Source organism: Podarcis muralis, chromosome 9, assembly GCF_964188315.1.
Source record: "Podarcis muralis chromosome 9, rPodMur119.hap1.1, whole genome shotgun sequence".
Lineage (NCBI taxonomy): Eukaryota > Metazoa > Chordata > Lepidosauria > Squamata > Lacertidae > Podarcis > Podarcis muralis.
In genome coordinates this window covers 12,533,374-12,553,124 of record NC_135663.1, presented here as the reverse complement: position 1 = coordinate 12,553,124, position 19,751 = coordinate 12,533,374, and the positions used below count along the sequence as shown (strand labels likewise).

The window sequence follows — 19,751 nt, the reverse complement described above, 5'->3', positions numbered from 1 at the left end:
TGTACGTAGGCCTACTGAGCCACAGGGGAAAGGAAGAAGCACCGGTTTGTAGGAGCTCCATGGCTCTGTTCTCCAGCCACTTACACAAGGAGCTCGGGAATAATCCTCTCCTGGGCAACACACTGGCACAGGATCAATCATCAGTTGAATCAGAAAAAGTTTGTCCACATCGAAACCTTCCTACGCAAAGCAGCTTGGCAACCGCACAGAGATCCACGGTTTCTGAAAACGGCAACACAAATATCCAGGTGTTCTCCAGGCATGTAGAAAGATGCAAGAATGTTGACATAAGCAGCTGATTCACGAGTCCTGTGACAGGAAGAACCAGCAACCGATCTCGTGTGTTTTGCTCTCTTTTTTATCCCACCAGAAAAAAAAGTCTGATTAACTTCTGTCACACAAAAATGTTCTGCCCTTAGCATTTACCCACTCCAAGGCCCAGATGTTTTTTCAACCATTTGCTTTTGGTTCTGCTGATCTGTTCCTTGGACCGTGTGTGGTGTAGAGCCAGTGTGGTGTAGTGGTTAAGAGCGGTGGACTCGTAATCTGGTGAACTGGGTTCGATTCCCTGCCCTTCCACATGCAGCTGCTGGGTGACCTTGGGCCAGTCTCACTTCTCTCAGCCTCACTCACCTCACAGAGTGTTTGTTGTTGGGGAGGAAGGGAAAGGAGATTGCTAGCCGCTTTGAGACTCCTTAGGGTAGTGATAAAGTGGGATATCAAATCCAAACTCTTCTTCTTCTTCTGGTTTTCTGTTGCTACAGCAAAGGAGCTGGTTCCCTGCACAACATGAGATCTAGCAAACAAGGCACAACCTGGTGGCCTCTTCGAGAGAAGGTTTTTTTTAGCCAAAACATCCTATAAACAAGACCACCCCCTTGGAAAAGGAAAACTACCTCTCATCTCATGGAAGGAAGGACAATTTTTTAATTCTCAATTAAAACAGGTTAAAACAGGCCACTACTAGTCACAACGCACATTTGCATTTCGTAGTTATTCAAGTAGGTAAAATTACCGTGCTTTTCCATGTATAAAATGTCCCCTATTTTGGGGAACTCTCATTTAAGAAAATGGGGGGAGATGGCTTGGGGGGGGGATTACCCAGGGTTGTTGAGCTTTCTTTTGGGGGGGGGAATTGCCAAAAATTGCTCACTTGCATGCGCCGCAAAATCCGCCTTCCATCTGTCCCATCGCTGGCAGAAGCTGTCAATCCCACCTGCCACAGCGTCAGCAAATCAACACCACCCACTGACGCAGCAACCAATAACACGCGCAATAGTCGCTGACAGCCACGGCAGCAACCAATCAAACGTCCACCCTACGCACTATCCGTGTATGACGACCCCCACTTTTTAGCATGATTTTTAAAGAAAATAACATAGCCTTATACACGGAAAAATACGGTATGCATTTTTAGACAACACTGCAAAACCCTTTCTGCAAGGGCTGGTACAGATGGTGCAGAACTACAACCGTTTTAATAATGTTTTCATTAGCTAGCACAATACATGAAGACGTGATAAAATCCCCAAATAACTTCATTGTTAGTTTTTCTTTGTCATTTTTGTTTTCAATAAAAGCAAAATAATATTACAAGGTTTAGATAACTGGGAGGCTGCAGTTATGAACTGCCTCCCATGTGTGCAACAAAAAGAAAGAAGGTACATTTCTGGCATTTTTATATATATAAAAAAACCAGAGACCTGCAACTAAAGATTAGTCAGCTTATTTTGGCTCAGCTATATGAAATCCATATGCAATACGTGATATGCTTTCCTGACTGTAGGCCCTGTGTAAGGTTATCTCCTCATCCTTTGTACCCAGTTTGATTAGAAATAAGGAAAGACCGCATTCACATAATGTTTTGACTCTGATTTGCTTACCCCAAGCAGATTTCGTCTCCTTTTCTGCTTAGGGGGGATGTTGTCGCCACCTATATGAGCTCACTGGTTACTAAACCATCTTGTAAAGTGTATCTATACTTCACAAACCCATTCATCTCAGATTAGAGAATCCAGGAATGTGCAGGATTGAGAATTGAGCTCAAATTGTTGTTAAAAATAAAATAAAAAGAGAAAGAAAGCAAGTATATTAGAGGTCACTCAGAGTAGCTGCACATTGCATGAACAGGAACTGCAACGTTGGAGAAAAATATGAATACTTAAAAATCATGCTAATTCAGTTCATTTATCTGAATTCCACAACTGCTCTCATCTGAACAAGCGGTATATTAACACATTTTGGGAGGCAAATTGTGAATCCAGAATAAGGAGGCATGGAAACCAGAATCAGCAGCCAAAGCCCAGGAATTGCCCAAACGACACAAATTCCTTTAGAAAAAAACAACAACCCAATTCTAATACCTAAAAAAAATGTTCCTCAAATTGTTAGCTCAAATTTAAGAGCAATGCTTTGGCGGTCACGGTTTCGAGCGTTTATTTCTGTGTTCTCCCAAAGTATGCAAAAGGCAGAGGTCAATTACCAATTATGCAAAGATATGGACCGAAAGAAGTGAAAATGTTTTGCTCTGGCACATGCTTCAGTTTGACAGCTAACGTGATAGCATATGCTTGACAGCTGTCCAAGCAAACTAAGAGTCTTGCAAAAAAAGAAAGAAAGAAAAACTGGAAGAGAGAAAAAGCCTAAAACCTCCACCACAGGGCGTGCTCAAAACCATTGGTGGTAGCTATGGCTGCATCCTTAGGGACGCGGGTGGCGCTGTGGGTTAAAGCCTCAGCACCTAGGACTTGCCGATCGAAAGGTCGGCAGTTCGAATCCCCGCGGCGGGGTGCGCTCCCGTTGCTCGGTCCCAGCGCCTGCCAACCTAGCAGTTCGAAAGCACCCCCGGGTGCAAGTAGATAAATAGGGACCGCTTACTGGCGGGAAGGTAAACGGCGTTTCCGTGTGCTGCGCTGGCTCGCCAGAGCAGCGATGTCACGCTGGCCACGTGACCCGGAAGTGTCTGCGGACAGCGCTGGCCCCCGGCCTCTTAAGTGAGATGGGCGCACAACCCCAGAGTCTGTCAAGACTGGCCCATACGGGCAGGGGTACCTTTACCTTTACCTTTTATGGCTGCATCCAATGCATACATTTCAAGCACATCTTTTCCTCCAAAGAATTCTGGGAACTGTAGTTTGCTAAAGGTGTTGGGAACTAATACTCTGTGGGGGTAAACTACAGTTCCCATAATTCTTTGGAAGTGTGTTTCAAGTGCATGGGGTGGGTGTAGCACAAGCCCAGTATAATAATAATAATAATAATTATAATTATAATTATAATTATAATTATTATTATTATTTATTATTTATACCCCGCCCATCTGGCTGGGTTTCCACAGCCACTCTTGGCGGCTTCCAACCGAATATTAAAAACAATACAGCATCAGACATTAAAAACATCCCTAAACAGGGCAGCCTTCAGCTGTCTTTTAAAAGTAAAATAGTTGTTTATTGCCTTGACATCTACTGGGAAGGCGTTCCACAGGGCAGGCGCCACCACCGAGAAGGCCCTCTGCCTGGTTCCCTCTAAGCTCACTTCTCGCAGGGAGGGAACCGCCAGAAGGCCCTCGGCGCTGGACCTCAGTGTCCAGGCTGAATGATGGGGGTGAAGGTGCAATTGCACCAAATGGAAAAATGCAACAGAGTTTTACACCTCCGACTCACAGGAACATAGGAAGCCGCCATGGACCAAGTGAGATGATGCATGCCTCTATCTCCATATTGCCTACACTGACTGGCAGTGGCTCTCCAGGGGTTCATGCTAAGTTGTGGGTGAACATATCAGATGACACAGTGATTCTTCAAACAGCTCTTGTTTATTCACAGGCCAGAACAGAACTGAACTGAACTGAAGGGTTCAGCCAGCCTGCTTATATAGAGCTCCACTAGAATGCAACAGTAACCATTTTCTCTAACTATCCAATCACTGAACGTCACTTTCAATCCCTTATTTGCATATGTGGACCTGAGTGAAAACTATCTACAGTATCCCCCCCTGCTGGCCCAGGGTGAGAACTTCAGTACATAACAGTTCAGGCAAGGAGTTTCTCCCAGGCCTACCTGGGGATACCGGGGACTGAACCTGCACACAGAGCAATGAATCATGGAAAGTTGCAGTGGGCAGCTTCCTCCAGTGGGACCTTTGGGCTCACAGAAACCTTTAACTGTTGGTGTGTCTGAAGAAATGGAAATAAATGGTTTTGTTGCAACACAGTTTGGAATTACTGGCCTAAGCAGCTAGTGTGGGTGGTTATGGTTTTGGCTTTATTCAACATCTTACCCAAGGCCTAGATGCCATTTCCAACATATTTTCATACTGGTTTTATACAGCCCTCCAGCATTTATCTGATGAAAATAATGAGGTCCTATTTGATTTGTTTCCGTGTGCTGCGCTGGTGCCGGCTCGCCAGAGCAGCTTCGTCACGCTGGCCACGTGACCCGGAAGTGTCTCCGGACAGTGCTGGCCCCCGGCCTCTTAAGTGAGATGGGAGCACAACCCTAGAGTCGGACACGACTGGCCCGTACGGGCAGGGGTACCTTTACCTTTACCTATTCGATTTGTTAAATAGTGGGGAAGATAGACAAAGGACTCAGCTCTGTTAGATTCACAGCTCTTTATTACAGCAGTTAGAACTGCTCCTGGAGTCTGACACACTGCGGCCTAGCTGGCTGCTTTATATAATACTAAGTAACTTGTGGGGACGCGGGTGGCGCTGTGGGTAAAACCTCAGCGACTAGGACTTGCCGATCGCATGGTCGACGGTTCGAATCCCCGCGGCGGGGTGCACTCCCGTTGCTCGGTCCCAGCGCCTGCCAACCTAGCAGTTCGAAAGCACCCCCGGGTGCAAGTAGATAAATAGGGACCGCTTACTAGCGGGAAGGTAAACGGTGTTCCGTGTGCTGCGCTGGCTCGCCAGATGCAGCTTTGTCACGCTGGCCACGTGACCCGGAAGTGTCTTCGGACAGCGCTGGCTCCCGGCCTCTAGAGTGAGATGAGCGCACAACCCTAGAGTCTGTCAAGACTGGCCCGTACCGGCAGGGGTACCGTTAACTTTACCTTTTAACTTGTAACAGTAACAACTTGCAACTAACTAACCTATCAGTGAGCGACAGTTCTCAATCCTTCATTTGCATACTGGTGGCCCTGAGTGAGAACTGCAGTTAATCTTAATACATAACACAATTATTATAATTATTATTATTTTACTCATACCTTGCCCATTTGACTGGGTTGCCCCAGCCACTCTGGACAGCTACCAACATATACGAAAACAAAATAAAACATTAAAAAGCTTCCCTTCAGATATCTTCTAAAGGTTGCATAGCTACTTATCTGCTTGGCTCAGGGCGTCGCATAACTCCATACCCTCCCCTCCCAAGTTTCTCCAATGAAAACAGGGGCGTCCTAAGGGAAAGCGGGATATTCTGGGATCAAATCAGAAACCGGGACGGCTTCTGTAAATCCAGAACTGTCCCTGGAAAATAGGGACACTTGGAGGGTCTGAGGTTGTGCTTTAAAATTTACATTGAATCCTCTCTTACTTCCATTTTCCTGAACTTGAGATACGGTTCATTTTACACACAAACGCACACTTACTTTTGCTGCTGCCTTTCTGAGAGCCTCGAAGCCTCGGCGGCCAATTTCCTAGCTATGAAATCTTCCCTCTTCAGCACTTCGCCGCTTCCTCGGAAGCCCAGCTCCACCAGCTGGCGAGCCATTTCTTCGTTCTGAAGAAGCAAAAATCAGATTCAGATCAACTGAATCGGAAGGAGCAACTGTGCACTTAGCAAGTCACCAATGTTTTGAAGCGAGAGCTGCAGAGGGGTCACTTATGGCCAGACCTTACGGATACTGGTTTTTGGAAAGCTGCTCCAAGGGCCGTTTTGGCTAAAGGGTGGAGTATAAAAACACCTTATGCAGATGACTCAATATAAGGTGCTCTTGAACCTTAGGCCTCATTTGGTTTATCTTCACTTTCTTCATCTTGCTTTGACTGAAATGGCCTTCATGCCTCTTTTGCTTGCGCCCCACATGTCTGTGGCGAGGACTGCGGGGCCTGCTTCCTTGCAAGGACTCTACCTTCTTTTCTGAAAGGCCTTTACCTGCTTCTTTGCAAGGCCGTCACTAGCTGGCCTAGGGAGCGTGGCCTTCTCGCTGGACCAAACTCTTGGGACATTGCTAGCTGGGGTGAGGTGGGGCGGTTCTGATATATTTTCACTGCTCCGGGTGTCTAATGTGTTTTATAAACGTTTTTAAGCACCTTTTCATCTGTTTGGTTTCAAATATTATCTTGTTTTGTTTTACTGTGGTACCTCAGGTTACATACACTTCAGGTTACATATGCTTCAGGTTACAGACTCCACTAACCCAGAAATAGTGATTCAGGTTAAGAACTTTGCTTCAGGATGAGAACAGAAATTGTGCTCCGGCGGCGCGGCGGCAGCAGGAGGCCCCATTAGCTGAAGTGGTGCTTCAGGTTAAGAACAGTTTCAGGTTAAGAACGGACCTCCAGAACGAATTAAGTACTTAACCCGAGGTACCAATGTAGTTAGCTTGGGGTTGTTTTCAATGCTTTTAATGGGGGTGGAGGTTATTTTAATCTGTCTTTAACTGTAAATTGCGTTTTGTGGTTTTTGTGGGTTCTTTTGTTTTGTTGTTGCCAGAAGAAAACATCTTTTTAAGGGATAGGTTCAGGGCTGCCCTGGAAGTGGGCCCTGGCCAATAGGATGGCTGGGGCAGGTTCTGCGGTGGTGGGGGTTTATGCATTGGGACACCCGATCTCAGTGATCACAGGCAGGAAGAGGAGTTATGCTAGGACCAGATCGTGTCATTACTGGGGAGGCAGGTTTAGTCGTTGTTTGAGGACTATCCCTGCCTCCAGGTCTGGTCCTGACTGGAAGGATGCTAGAATCAACAAGGGAGACACACAGGACCTTAAGGTGCTGCTGTGCAATGCCAGGTCAATGATTCACAAGACCACTGCCATCCAAGACTTAATCGTGAATGGAGGGAATTGGCCTGGCATGTGTAACAGACTTGGTCGGACAAGGCAGATGGGCCTGTTCTTGCTGCTGCTTGTCTACCTGTTTTCTCTTACGCACAGTAACCCAGATCATATTGAGGAGATTTCACCCCTCCCATATCCAAGAATCTCCTGAGATCTCTGCTGACTCTCCAGAGAGGAGGAGGCGTGTCCTGCTATCTACTTATTCTGCCCAGCACCACATCTGTGTGTCTCTGTGTGAGTGAGAGAGTCAGTCAGTCAGTGTATCGGAGAGAGAGAGAGAGTGTTAGAGATCGTAGAGATAAGGTTGCTGCTAAGAGCAGCTGCAGACTCTCAGTGTAGCATTGATTTATGCTTAGAATATTCAGCTCTGTATATAGTTTTGTGTCATAGTTGTAGTTACAGAATAAAAGGAAGATATTCTACAGAGCTGCTCTCCGAGTGGTTTATACTCTGCAAGACTCTGCAAAACTCTGCTGCGCAACGACTATATTATTGAGACAGTGAATCCGGTGCTCTCAGCTCTAAGCTGTGAGTCCACAGCACTGTGACCTGTTCCTGTGAGAAAGGAGGTCTCTGGCAGTGCTACCCAGCTCGCCTAGCCCAGTCGGGGTTGAGGTGCATGAGTCCAGTTGGTGCACTGGCTCAAAGGCGATGCTGACACATATGGGCAGGGGGAAGGGGTGCAGTGATTTTTAGGAAATCATTAACTTGCACCATGTGTGCTCTGGAGGTTGGGCAATAGGGGCAGTACAGGATTCCCTTTGGTGTACTGACCTCCCAGCTGCACTATGGATTCCCTGCCTGAGCTGCTTCAGGCCGTGCATGTGCTCCTGGGGACACCTAATTTGGCTGTCCTAGGGGATTTTAACATCCATGCTGACACAACCTTACAAGGGGCCACTCGGGACTACATGGAAAGCATGACCTCCATGGGGCTGTCCCTGAATAAATTTGGCCCAACCCATAGCCACGAACATGCCTTAGACCTGGTGTTCACTTCTATGGACGAGGGTGATCTGACATTAAGTAAAAGTGAAACAAAAGAAGTGCCATGATCAGATCACTTCCTGGTGCAACTAGACTTCTCTGCAACCCATTCCCTCTGCAGGGAAGGAGGACCACTTAATGGATCCAAATGGTTTCCAAAGAGTGGTAGGGGATGTTTTATCCCATGTTGATGGCATCTCAGCTGATTCCCTGGTGGCCCGCTGAAAATTTCTGCCACTGTCTGAACATGCAAGTTTTAAAGTTTTACAGTAATTTTAAAAAATCATTTCTAATCTTCCACACATTTATCCAAAGCTGACATCAGAGGCTAGCTTGTTGTCAACAAGGAACAGAGTTATCTGTGGTTCCTAGCTTGCTCTCTCTCTCTCTCGTTTTAATATAAAGTTCATTTTCAAATAGCAAAGTTATATAGACAAGCAAACAAAAAGAAGAAAATAGAGAATTTCAATTTATATGCCTGTATATGATATATGCAATAATTATAGTCATTACACTGTTCACTTTTCAAAATATATCTTTCTAAATATATCTTTAAAATGTGCCATTTTAAGGCACTCTGGTGGACTTTCAATTGTGCAGCTATAATGCTGTTTTTCAAACAGATTGCTTTTTTCTTCTTGTTGTAACTGTGGGCTGCCCTAGGAGTCTTGGGTGATCAAAGGGTGTGGTAAAAAGGGAAATCAATGCCAGCTTAGATAAACCAAAAAGCATAGGCACAGGAAAGAATCGCCTAGAAAGAGAAATACGAGGGCCCCGGTCTAGGAAACATCCAAGTTACATTTGTACAGACAACAAATGAAGTCTCATCCTTGCCTACTTGGGGCAGCTGGCATGTCGCTGCCTTTCTCACCCTCACATGAATAGTCAAATAATAATAGAACTGTAGAGTTGGAAAGGACCCTACGGGTCATCTAGTCCAGTGTTTCCGAACCTTGGGCCTCCAGCTGTTTTTGGACTACAACTCCCATCATCCCTAGCTAGCAAGACCAGTGGTCAGGGATGATGGGAATTGTAGTTCAAAAACAGCTGGAGGCCCAAGGTTGGGAAACACTGATCTAGTCCAACCCCTTGCAAGGCAGGAATATTTCACCCCACATGGGGTACACTGCAGTTATTCCTATTATTTTGCCAATGAGGAACAAAGGCTGAGAAATATGGGCCACCTACATATTCCTGCACTGGAGCGGGTTGGACTAGATGACCCTCGGGGTCCCTTCCAATTCTATGATTCTGTGAAACTGTGGCTTGTCAAAGGCCACAGCAGAGCTGGGAATTCAGTTTGCATCTCCTTTGTCCAAGTCCAGCATTGTACTCACTAGGCTTTGTAGACGATACAACCTTACTCTGTTTTTTAAAAAAGAAATTGCTGTTAAAATGGATTACTTTATGGATTCTTTAACATTGCCAGCTATGATACGATACGATAATCTTTATTGTCATTGTCCCATACAGAACAACGAAATTGAAAAAAATCTACATCAGACATTCAAAAACCAACAAGCCTGTTATCCCAGCCTGGTTAACCCCCTAAAAATTCTGATACCCCATAATTAAATACAATATACTCCCATAGAGACTCCTTACACTGTGTTTAAAACCAAAATCGTGTTTGGATAGAAACTGTTTCTCAGGCGGTTGTCCTAGTCTTTATAACCCTGTACCTTCTTCCAGAAGGCAGAAGCTGAAAGAGATCATTTCCGGGGTGCGCACTATCCTGCGCTATCTCTGCAGCTATTCCTAATATGAGGCAGCTTAATGGTGGTCAAAGCTTTAATCTTGCTGCTCATACTGGCTGCCACCGCGCCAGCCCTGTGGCCTATAATATGTGCAGGATCATGGGGAAACCAAAGAGGTAGGATTCGGGGGGTGGAGGAGGACAGCTGCCACACCTCAAAATTAGTTTGGTGATGCCCCAAGTGCAGAAAACTTGCTCTGCATTTGCTGCTCTGAAAATTAGGGATATAGACTGCACAGCACTATATCAATAATCCAAAGGAAGGAGGAGGGGCAACAGTGGGTGAGGTTTGACAGGCATGATATGGCTCGTCAATCACCGACTATGGAGCAGTGCTATAGGGCAAGACTGATCAAGCCCGCACTTCTGCACCGTACAGCAATCTTCTCCTACTGCCAACCTTCTTAGTGCTCCATTTAAACAAAAGTGAAATAACATTTCCACCTAGTGGCAACCTTGAAGAACAACCACCCCAGTTTAATTCAACAGATCTGTCCTTCTAGGAATGTTACAGCTTGTGGCATGTGGGCACTGAAGACAGTTTTTCCGCAACCCAGCAATCACAGAAGGAAGAGTTGGGGAAGGGCACTCGCCCCTTTTCTGCAGCATCACAGAACTGCTGGATCGGGGTCATTACTGTGAGTCGAGGAAAAACCGCCAGAGATAAGAACCCAAGAAGGAGCCTTTTACGAAAGTATTGTTGTTTTTATCTAAGTCTATTGTATTTCTCAGGGACGTAGGTGGCGCTGTGGGTTAAACCACAGAGCCTAGGACTTGCCGATCAGAAGGTCGGCTGTTCGAATCCCTGCGACAGGGTGAGCTCTTGTTGTTCGGTCCCTTCTCCTGCCAACCTAACAGTTCGAAAGCACGTCAAAGTGCAAGTAGATAAATAGCCGGCGGGAAGGTAAACGGCGTTTCCATGCACTGCTCTGGTACGCCAGAAGCGGCTTAGTCATGCTGGCCACATGACCCGGAAGCTGTATGCCGGCTCCCTCGGCCAATAAAGTGAGATGAGCACCACAACCCCAGAGTCGGTCACGACAGGACCTAATGGTCCCTTTACCTTTACCTATTGTATTTCTTTGCTTTACTTTTTTTGCTAACTGCCCTGAATATTTTGGACAAGCAGGATATGGATGCTTTGCACATTTTTTTTTTAATGAAGGCCCATGAACAAAGAACAGGCAGGTGCCACAGTCACATGTCAAGCTGAGACAAATAATAATAATAATTTATTATTTGTACCCTGCACATCTGGCTGGGTTTCCCCAGCCACTCTGGGCGGCTTCCAACAAAGATGAAAAATGCATCAAAATGTCACACATTAAAAACTTCCCTGAACAGACAAACCATGGTTTAGTTCAAACTCACTGACTCTCAAGAAGACTGCAGCCATTCTACTCCTCCCCAGACTTTTCAGGTCAGCGCAGCAACTATGCTAAGGTTTGGGTTAGTGTGTCTGAAGCCAGGATGTGATTAAGATCTCTCCTCCATAACCAATAACTAACCATGGTTTGTCCTGTGCTTGCAAGTTATGGTTAAGATAGGGAGACCTGAACCATGATCCTGGATTCAGACAACACACTAAGCATTATCCCCCCTTTGCATAGAGTGACCCAAGAAACTTCAGCTGAAATGTGGACGCTTATCTTGCTTTCCATCCCATTGAGCAGACTTGCATACTTGGCAAAGCTCAGCAAAAAAGCCTGCCGATTTGACTTTGATTGCAGGAGCAATTTGGGATTTGATGGCTCCCTGCTGGAAATAAGACTCAAAAGTGGTGGGTTGATTTTAAGCTATTCATAAAGCCTAGCACAATACAGTCCTTTTAAAGTCTTTGTTCTAGGCACTTCTAAACGTGAGCACGCATTTACAAATAGACTTATGCAAATAATAAAGACTATGCAACGTAGGCTAAAATAGGATTTCTCCAGTCATCCAGAAGTTATTTCATTCCCCAGTTAGCTAATCAAGGGGCCAAAAGGCAGCCAAGGTGGAATTATGGGTTATCACCAAGGACAGGAAATAAATTGTGAGCATGGCGGCTGTGTTTGTATGTGTATTCATTCCTGTATACCTGAAGGAGCGTCTCCACCCCCATCGTTCAGCCCGGACACTGAGATCCAGCGTTGAGGGCCTTCTGGCGGTTCCTTCATTGCGAGAAGTGAGGTTACAGGGAACCATACAAAGGGCCTTCTCGGTAGTGGCGCCCACCCTGTGGAACACCCTCCCTTCAGATGTGAAGGAAATAAGCAGCTATCCTATCTTTAAAAGACATCTGAAGGCAGCCCTGTTAAGGGAACCTTTTAATATTTAATGCTGTATTGTTTTTAACACTTGATTGGGAGCCGCCCAGAATGGCTAGGGAAACTCAGCCAGATGGGCGGGGTATAAATTATTATTATTATTATTATTATTATTATTATTATTATTATTATTATTATTTCTATATATTGGATAATACCATAAATCAGCATCCATAATTTATGCGAATCTTACATTCGCGTCATCTAGCAAAGGTACAAAACTTCACACCTTGGCTATCATAAGCAATTCATTCCCACAGACTTCACTCCAGATCAGCCCCACTAAGTCTGTCCCCCGAGATTTTACAAGAGAAACCCCACATTCCAGCACAACTAGGCAGCGTAATGTTGCACCGGTCCCTGGTCCCCACATTCCCCATAGATATTTCCCTTGTCGACAGCACCAATCTGCACTGCTGTCTTCAGTTACCCCACAGCACCCTGTAGCAGGTTCTTTATATTCCTCCCTCCTCCTGCCAATTTGCCTTTCATTTTCCCCATATCAGTCTGCAAACTGTACCACTTCCTCCATCCTATCTACTCACTGCTTTAACTTTTACTGGGTTGCTGATTGGTTGATTCCTACCCAGTTAGGATTGCTAGCCAGCCTTTAACCATGGTCTGTTGTTGGCTTACATCTCTTGGCTCGTTAGGGAGCCACAATCCAGGGTCCAGGTGCAATGGTATGCAAAGCTTAATTATAGCTTCCAGGTTTATTTCTCCCAATTACACCAGCGGAGGAGCAAAGCAGGAACAATAACCCATGGTATCCCAGGAACCCTAGACTATTCTTACATGCAAACGTGGCTCTAATTATCTTAGAAGCATGGTTGCTGCCTCAAAATATCCTGCTTGTAGCTGCATCAACGCTTTATGTATGTTTGGATCCTGGGGACTCCCTGGATCAGGTAGGTGTGGGAATGTTCAGGGAAACAAGAGAGGATATATTGTTCAATAATATCCTTCCTAACTTGCGTTAGCAAGTTCTGTAACTTAGCAGAGTTCTAACATTCCCCTTTTTAAAGACACAGCGGTTAGCTTGTTGCAGGCTAGTTTTAGCCTCTCAATATAAAATTCCTGGTAATCCCCTTTACTCCCCCTTATCATCAACATCATCATCATTTTTAATTTGCATACCGCCTTTCTATCTTACAATACTCAAGGCGGTTTACAAGCTGAAGAAACAAAAAATGTACATCTTATAACAATCTAATGCAATACAATTATAAATTATGTGATAATAAAACATAACTTTAAAATAGGCAACCTCCATCAAAAAAGTAACATTCAACAATCATTAGAATAGTATAAAATAATAATATCAACTATAAAAGTTAAACAGAAATCCACTCAACAGTGACGATAATATCTAAACTATAATCAATAAAACAACGGCAAGCCACAGTACATAAAACAATACAATACACATTGAGAAACAGAGAGTGGGGCAAGACAGGTGAAAGGAGGCCTTGCCTGATGGAGACTCTCCCCTCAGAGTTCTTCCTCCAGGAACAGCTCCCTTATGAGGGCTCCTAGGGTCGGAGGGTGGGGCAAGGCAGGTGGAAGAAGGCCTTGCCTGATGGAGTCTCTCCCCTCCCCTTAAAAAAAAATAGACACCACCCAATCTTGTGTAAAAAGTATAAATGACGTTTACTCACATTCAGTTCACAGATGGATCCCTGAAGGCAGACGTAGGTTACAAAAGTATATGCACGTGGAATCTATCCAATAAGGAGATAGTCCCTTTGTGCTCTGTTGGCTGGAAGCCAGCAGGGCATCTGTAGCTGAAGAGGTGTTGCTTCTTCGAGGAATGGAGTCAGAGAGAGAGATGGCTGCTTGCGCTGTGCTACTTTTTACCTGCACAGTTAAAGGCAACGCCCACCTTTGGTCACATGTAGAGGAAGTTTGTCCCAGCCCAGGAGGAAACAGGAAGTTTTCTACTGGCTGGTGCAAACATCCCCTTTCATGTCCGCTCTAGGAATGTTGAATTTGACTGCTATCTGTGTTTCACATCCCACAGCAGGCACTTTCCACAAGAACGTGGACAGCCTCTGTGGAGGGAGCAGAGAGTGGCATATGTCCATGAGATCCTAACATCCATGCCTCACTGCTAACGCACTATTCACAGTACAAATGCAATGTATGGTCTGAGGAACAAGAAGACTATAGGAATGCGGGTGGCGCTGTGGGTTAAACCACAGAGCCTAGGACTTGCCGGCGGTTTGAATCCCCATGACGGGGTGAGCTCCCGTTGCTCGGTCCCTGCTCCTGCCCACCTAGCAGTTTGAAAGCACATCAAAGTGCAAGTAGATAAATAGGTACCGCTCCGGCGGGAAGGTAAACGGCGTTTCCATGTGCTGCTCTGGTTTGCCAGAAGTGACTTAGTCATGCTGGCCACATGACCCGGAAGCTGTACGCTGGCTCCCTCGGCCAGTAAAGCGAGATGAGCGCCACAGCCCCAGAGTCGGTCACAACTGGACCTAATCGTCAGGGGTCCCTTTACCTTTACAAGAAGACAAGTGGTTTTTTTCTTAGGAAAAAGGTGCCTAAGGGGGAGGGGCATGACACCAAAGTTGGGGGTGAGGGCAGGTTAGCGGCTTAACATTCTCTTCCCCTCTCAAACACCTACCGCAGAGCTGCTGCCCAGGTGAGGAGGCCTCACTCCCCCACTCCCTCCCGGGGCTTTGGGAAGGGGGCCGCAGAGCTCCAGGATCCTGTCAGAGCATTGCAACTCCTTCCCTAAGATGGGCAAATGCTTCCTGGGCTTGGGGAAGGAGGCATGGTGCTCTGGCGGGGTCCGAGAGGACTCCCACCTCCTTCCCCTCTCCAAAAAAGGTGGTTGTACTGCGTAGCACTGTGTACCTCCAGGTAAAAAAAGCACTCAGGAAGACCAGAATGATTCAATTACAAATCCTCTACCCCATGGGTAGGCAAACTAAGGCCTGGGGGCTGGATCCGGCCCAATCGGCTTCTAAATCTGGCCCACGGATAGTCTGGGAATCTGCGTGTTTTTACATGAGTAGAATGTGTCCTTTTATTTAAAGTGCATCTCTGGGTTATTTGTGGGGCCTGCCTGGTGTTTTTACAGGAGTAGAATGTGTGCTTTTGTTTATAATGCATCTCTGAATTATTTGTGGGGCATAGGAATTTGTTCATTTTCCCCAAAAAACATAGTCCGTCCCCCCACAAGTTCTGAGGGACAGTGGACCAGCCCCCTGCTGAAAACGTTTGCCCAACCACATCTATGTCCCATTTTCCCAAACACCTGGTGCCATTTCACTGATGGGGCTTAGACATTTTTTGTTTCCCATCAGTGAAATAGCACCAGCTGTTTTGGAAAATGGAACATAGATGTGGTTGGACACCAGCTGTTTTAAATAAAGGGACACATTCCAGCTCACCTGTAACATTCTAGAAGTTGTTCAGCTACAACCTCCACCATCCCTGACCACTGGCTGAAGTTCACCAAATTATGGAGGGCCACAGGTCCCCCACACCTGGCCTAAAGCAAACACTTCATTAACAGCTCAGCTGGTTAGAGCATCGCTCTGGCAATGCCAAGGTTGCAGGTTTGATCCCCGGGTGGGACAACTGCATATGCCTTCCAACTCTACAATTCCCCAAATGCTGTTATGGAGAAAAATAATGCCAATGCACGCTGGCTCCAAAACTGCCTTCCAATTTTGTTATCCTTCATATTCCCACATTTTTAATCTCAAGAGCAGAGCTTAGCATTCCTCTTCATAAAGAACCACACAGAAAGATTGTTTTTGCAGTGAGCTCTTAATTCACTGCTCCACTGAAGCAGCTAATTATATTTAATATATCTAATTCTAACACTAACCCATGTATATCCTCACACCTGATTTAAGCTGTCAGTTGTCCTGTCAGTCTTATGACTCATCTCTTCCCCTTTCTAGTCCCTTGCCTGCCCCAACTTTCCTCCACATTCTCCGCAATCTTCTTAAATATCTCTTGGAGACGCTTGCACCACATGCTCGCCCTTGGAGTCTCATTGTCAAAGCACATGGCATAGCATATTAGAGAAAACGAAAAAGGAAAGCCACAGGAAAGGGAACAAGGGAACAAAAAGAGATTAATGAAGGGCAAGGACGAGATACGATGTGCAGTCAGAAGAGGAGAGAGGAGATAATAAAAACCTGCAGGATTAAACTATGTCAGGACTTTTTCCAAAAACTGACTTTCGCCCCCGGAGGATAATGCTTCTTGTGTTTAGCATTTTATTGGTAAAAGTCAGAAGCTGCACTTTCCTCAAGTCTACAGAAGGGAAAGGGGACAGGACTAGTCTCTGCTGCTGAAAGCTGGACTTTCTTTGGGGAAGATTACTCTTTTCTTAAAAAGCAGAGGCATCACCTTGCCAACAAAGGTCCGTATAGTTAAAGCTATGGTTTTCCCAGTAGTGATGTACGGAAGTGAGAGCTGGACCATAAAGAAGGCTGATCGCCGAAGAATGGATGCTTTTGAATTATGGTGCTGGAGGAGACTCTTGAGAGTCCCATGGACTGCAAGAAGATCAAACCTCTCCATTCTTAAGAAAATCAGCCCTGAGTGCTCACTAGAAGGACAGATCGTGAAGCTGAGGCTCCAATACTTTGGCCACCTCATGAGAAGAGAAGACTCCCTGGAAAAGACCTGATGCTGGGAAAGATGGAGGGCACAAGGAGAAGGGGACGACAGAGGACGAGATGGTTGGACAGTGTTCTCGAAGCTACCAGCATGAGTCTGACCAAACTGCGGGAAGCAGTGGAAGACAGGAGTGCCTGGCGTGCTCTGGTCCATGGGGTCACGAAGAGTCAGACACGACTAAACGACTAAACAACAACAACTCTTTTCTTAAGTTCAGGAAAGAAGGTGCGACAAAAGGTGAACATGCAATTTCCGCTGGAAGGGCAGAAAAGCATTTGAAAAGGGTTGGGCTATTCAGAATGGCACAGTTAAGCAGGGGAAGGCCTTGTACTGTGCTAGGCAGTTTGCGTAACACCTTGTGTACCGTTATAGTTGCTGTGCCCTGGTTATACCTAGACTGCACTACTGCAAAGTTCTCCCCATGGGGCTGCCTTAAGAGACAGTTCAGAAACCACAACTGGTATAAAATTTGGCTGCTAACTTGTTACCAGGAATGTGGCAGTCAGAACAGATTGCATGGATATTATACCAACTGCATTGCTTATTTATTAATTTCCAGGCTTAATTTAAAGTGCTGGTATTTGCCAAGTCCTAATAGCCTGACACCAGGTGATCTTAAGAACTGTCTCACCTGCTTGGGCTGCAAGATTAGTTTTGGAGGTGCTGCTCTCTGAGCCATCTTTATACGACTGGCGGAGACTTCTTGGTGGTGGTTCCAGAACTATGAAATTACCTCCATGGAAAGATCCAACAGGCTCCTTTTCTTCCAGCTTTAAGATTGGTTTTGAAAACTGTTCCTTCCCTACTGTTTTATCCCCCCCCAAAAAAAATACATATTCCCCCCCCCAAAAAATACATATTAACTGTATTGTTTTATATATGCAGAAAAGTGGGATATAAAGGAACTGAATAATAATAATAATCAATAGTTGCCTGAATGATTATCCATGTTTGTTTATTTATTACATTTTAAACCATGCTTTATAGTGTCCAGAGGCTTGATATAGTGTGATGACAGTATATAACATTGCCCGGCTGTGAGTGTGAAGGCCGCTCCCTGCAAGGCCCTTTCCACCTGGCCTAGGGGGCGGGGCCCACACTCACCCAGCCCTAACTATGTTAAATATGTATTCTGTAGCTGACCTCCTTTGCCTTTGTAATGTTTTACTTTGAAATCTTCAAGATAATATTTTCGTTTTCTGTTATGTTGCTTTGACTGTATACTCTTTATTTGACTTTCTTCAGATTGTTTGTTGATTTAATATGCTGTAAACCGCTTTGAGATTTTTCTTAAAAATATAAAGCGGTATAGAAATTAAACAAATAGACAAATAAAAATAGATACAATGTAGACAGAATATTAGCACAGCCACCCACCCACTGCAGTAATCAGTGGAGCCAACTTGAGTAAAATGGGAGCGGGGGGGGGGGGCAGTTTTGCAAAGTCCGGCGTGAAGCCCAGCTACTGTGTATCAGAAGGGGCTAGTCCTCAAGAGATAGTTCGGTTTTCCTCCCCTCAGGGAGAACTGCAGCTAAAGCAGAGCAGGGAGCTGGCAAAAGTTAACCTGCTCTGCAGTTGCTCCTCAAGCTGCTGGGGTTCCTCCCCTACCCCGTCCGGGCCCCAGGGCTGCAATGCACTCTGCACATGCTCGGGCGACCTCTCGACACTCAGGAATGCGAGCCACCCCCCCCCCCCCCCAAAAAAAAACAAACCACAGAGACACTCGCCTCCAAGTAATACAGGTCCTGCGTGGTGATCTGCGAATCCAGGTAATCCTCGTAGGTGTTGAACTGGGTGAGGATGTGGTCCAAAGTGGCGCTGGCGTCTTCGCCCTCGATGCCCGCCATCGCCGACGCTGCGCAGCCTCAGAGGCCGCGGCGTCCCTGGCAACCGTCTCCCTGCCGCGGGAAAGCCCCGCCCGCTCTCCTCCCAGAAGCCAATCGACTCGGAGGGGCTGGTGGCTGGCCACGCCCTCCGCGTCGAAGCAACCAATCGCTCTCCAGCGCTTTTCTTATGAATGGAACCCGAAGAGGCAGCCCGCGTAACTGATAGCATTTGGTCTGAGCACTCAGCTCCCCGGTGTTTTTAGGGGCTGGATTCTGTAGCAGTTTCTGTTCTCCGCAATTATTATTTTCCCCGCGGTAAGCCCGTTCTGCCTTCTGTGGACCTTCCTCCCACCTGTATATCATAGAATAATAGAGCTGGAAAGGGACCCCTAGAGAATCGGTAGGCAAACTAAGGCCCGGGGGCCGGATCCGGACCAAACGCCTTCTAAATCTGGCCCGCAGACGGTCCGGGAATCAGCGTGTTTTTACATGAGTAGAACGTATCCTTTTATTTAAAATGCATCTCTGGGTTATTTGTGGGGCATAGGAATTCGTTCATCCCCCCCAAAAAAAATATAGTCTGGCCCCCCACAAGGTCTGAGGGACAGTGGACCGGCCCCCCGCTGAAAAAGTTTGCTGACCCCTGCCCTAGACCAACCCCCTGCAATGCAGGAATCTCAACAAAAGCATCCATGACAGATGGCCACCTAACCTCTGCTAAAATCCCTCCAAGGAAGGAGCCCACAACCTCCTGAGGAAGAGCTCTTACTGTCATAAAGTTATTCCTGATGTTTAGTTTTATCTATTTAGTACCCCATGCAGCCTGAGCCAATGAAAAGCTAAGTGAATCTCAGGATAGGGCCCACTGTCTTCATGGGGCTTGCACTCAAGCAATAGCTCAGTCCTATGAAAGTCAGGTGCACCTAACCTATGGGGGGGAATCAATGGGCTTTGACACACCTTAACCTGCAAACAACGTGCCTGAAAGGCTGCAATCCAATGCATACTTAAAGGTAAAGGGACCCCTGACAATTAAGTCCAGTCGCGAATGACTCTGGGGTTGCGGCACTCATCTCGCTTTACAGCCTGAGGAAGCCAGCATTTGTCCGCTCCACAGACAGTTTTCCCGGGTCATGTGGCCAGCATGACTAAGCCGCTTCAGGCACAATGGAACACCAACTCCAGAGCAGCGCATGGAAACGCTGTTTACCTTCCCGCCGGA

The 19,751-nt window shown here is 46.2% G+C and overlaps 1 protein-coding gene across 2 annotated transcripts in view; it reads right to left on the bottom strand.

Annotated features, from left to right (window-relative positions):
• CFAP299 (cilia and flagella associated protein 299) overlaps positions 1-18,605 on the bottom strand; it is a 345,532-nt gene extending 326,927 nt beyond the window's left edge. For both annotated transcript variants that reach the window (XM_028743975.2, XM_028743976.2), the window contains exons 1-2: positions 18,431-18,605; positions 5,596-5,726 (exon numbers count right to left, since the gene is read on the bottom strand). In XM_028743975.2, coding sequence (XP_028599808.1) covers positions 5,596-5,726; positions 18,431-18,550 — 251 coding nt within the window. In that variant the 5' untranslated portion in view covers positions 18,551-18,605. The remainder of the gene's footprint in view (positions 1-5,595; positions 5,727-18,430) is intronic.
• Positions 18,606-19,751: the final 1,146 nt, after the last annotated feature.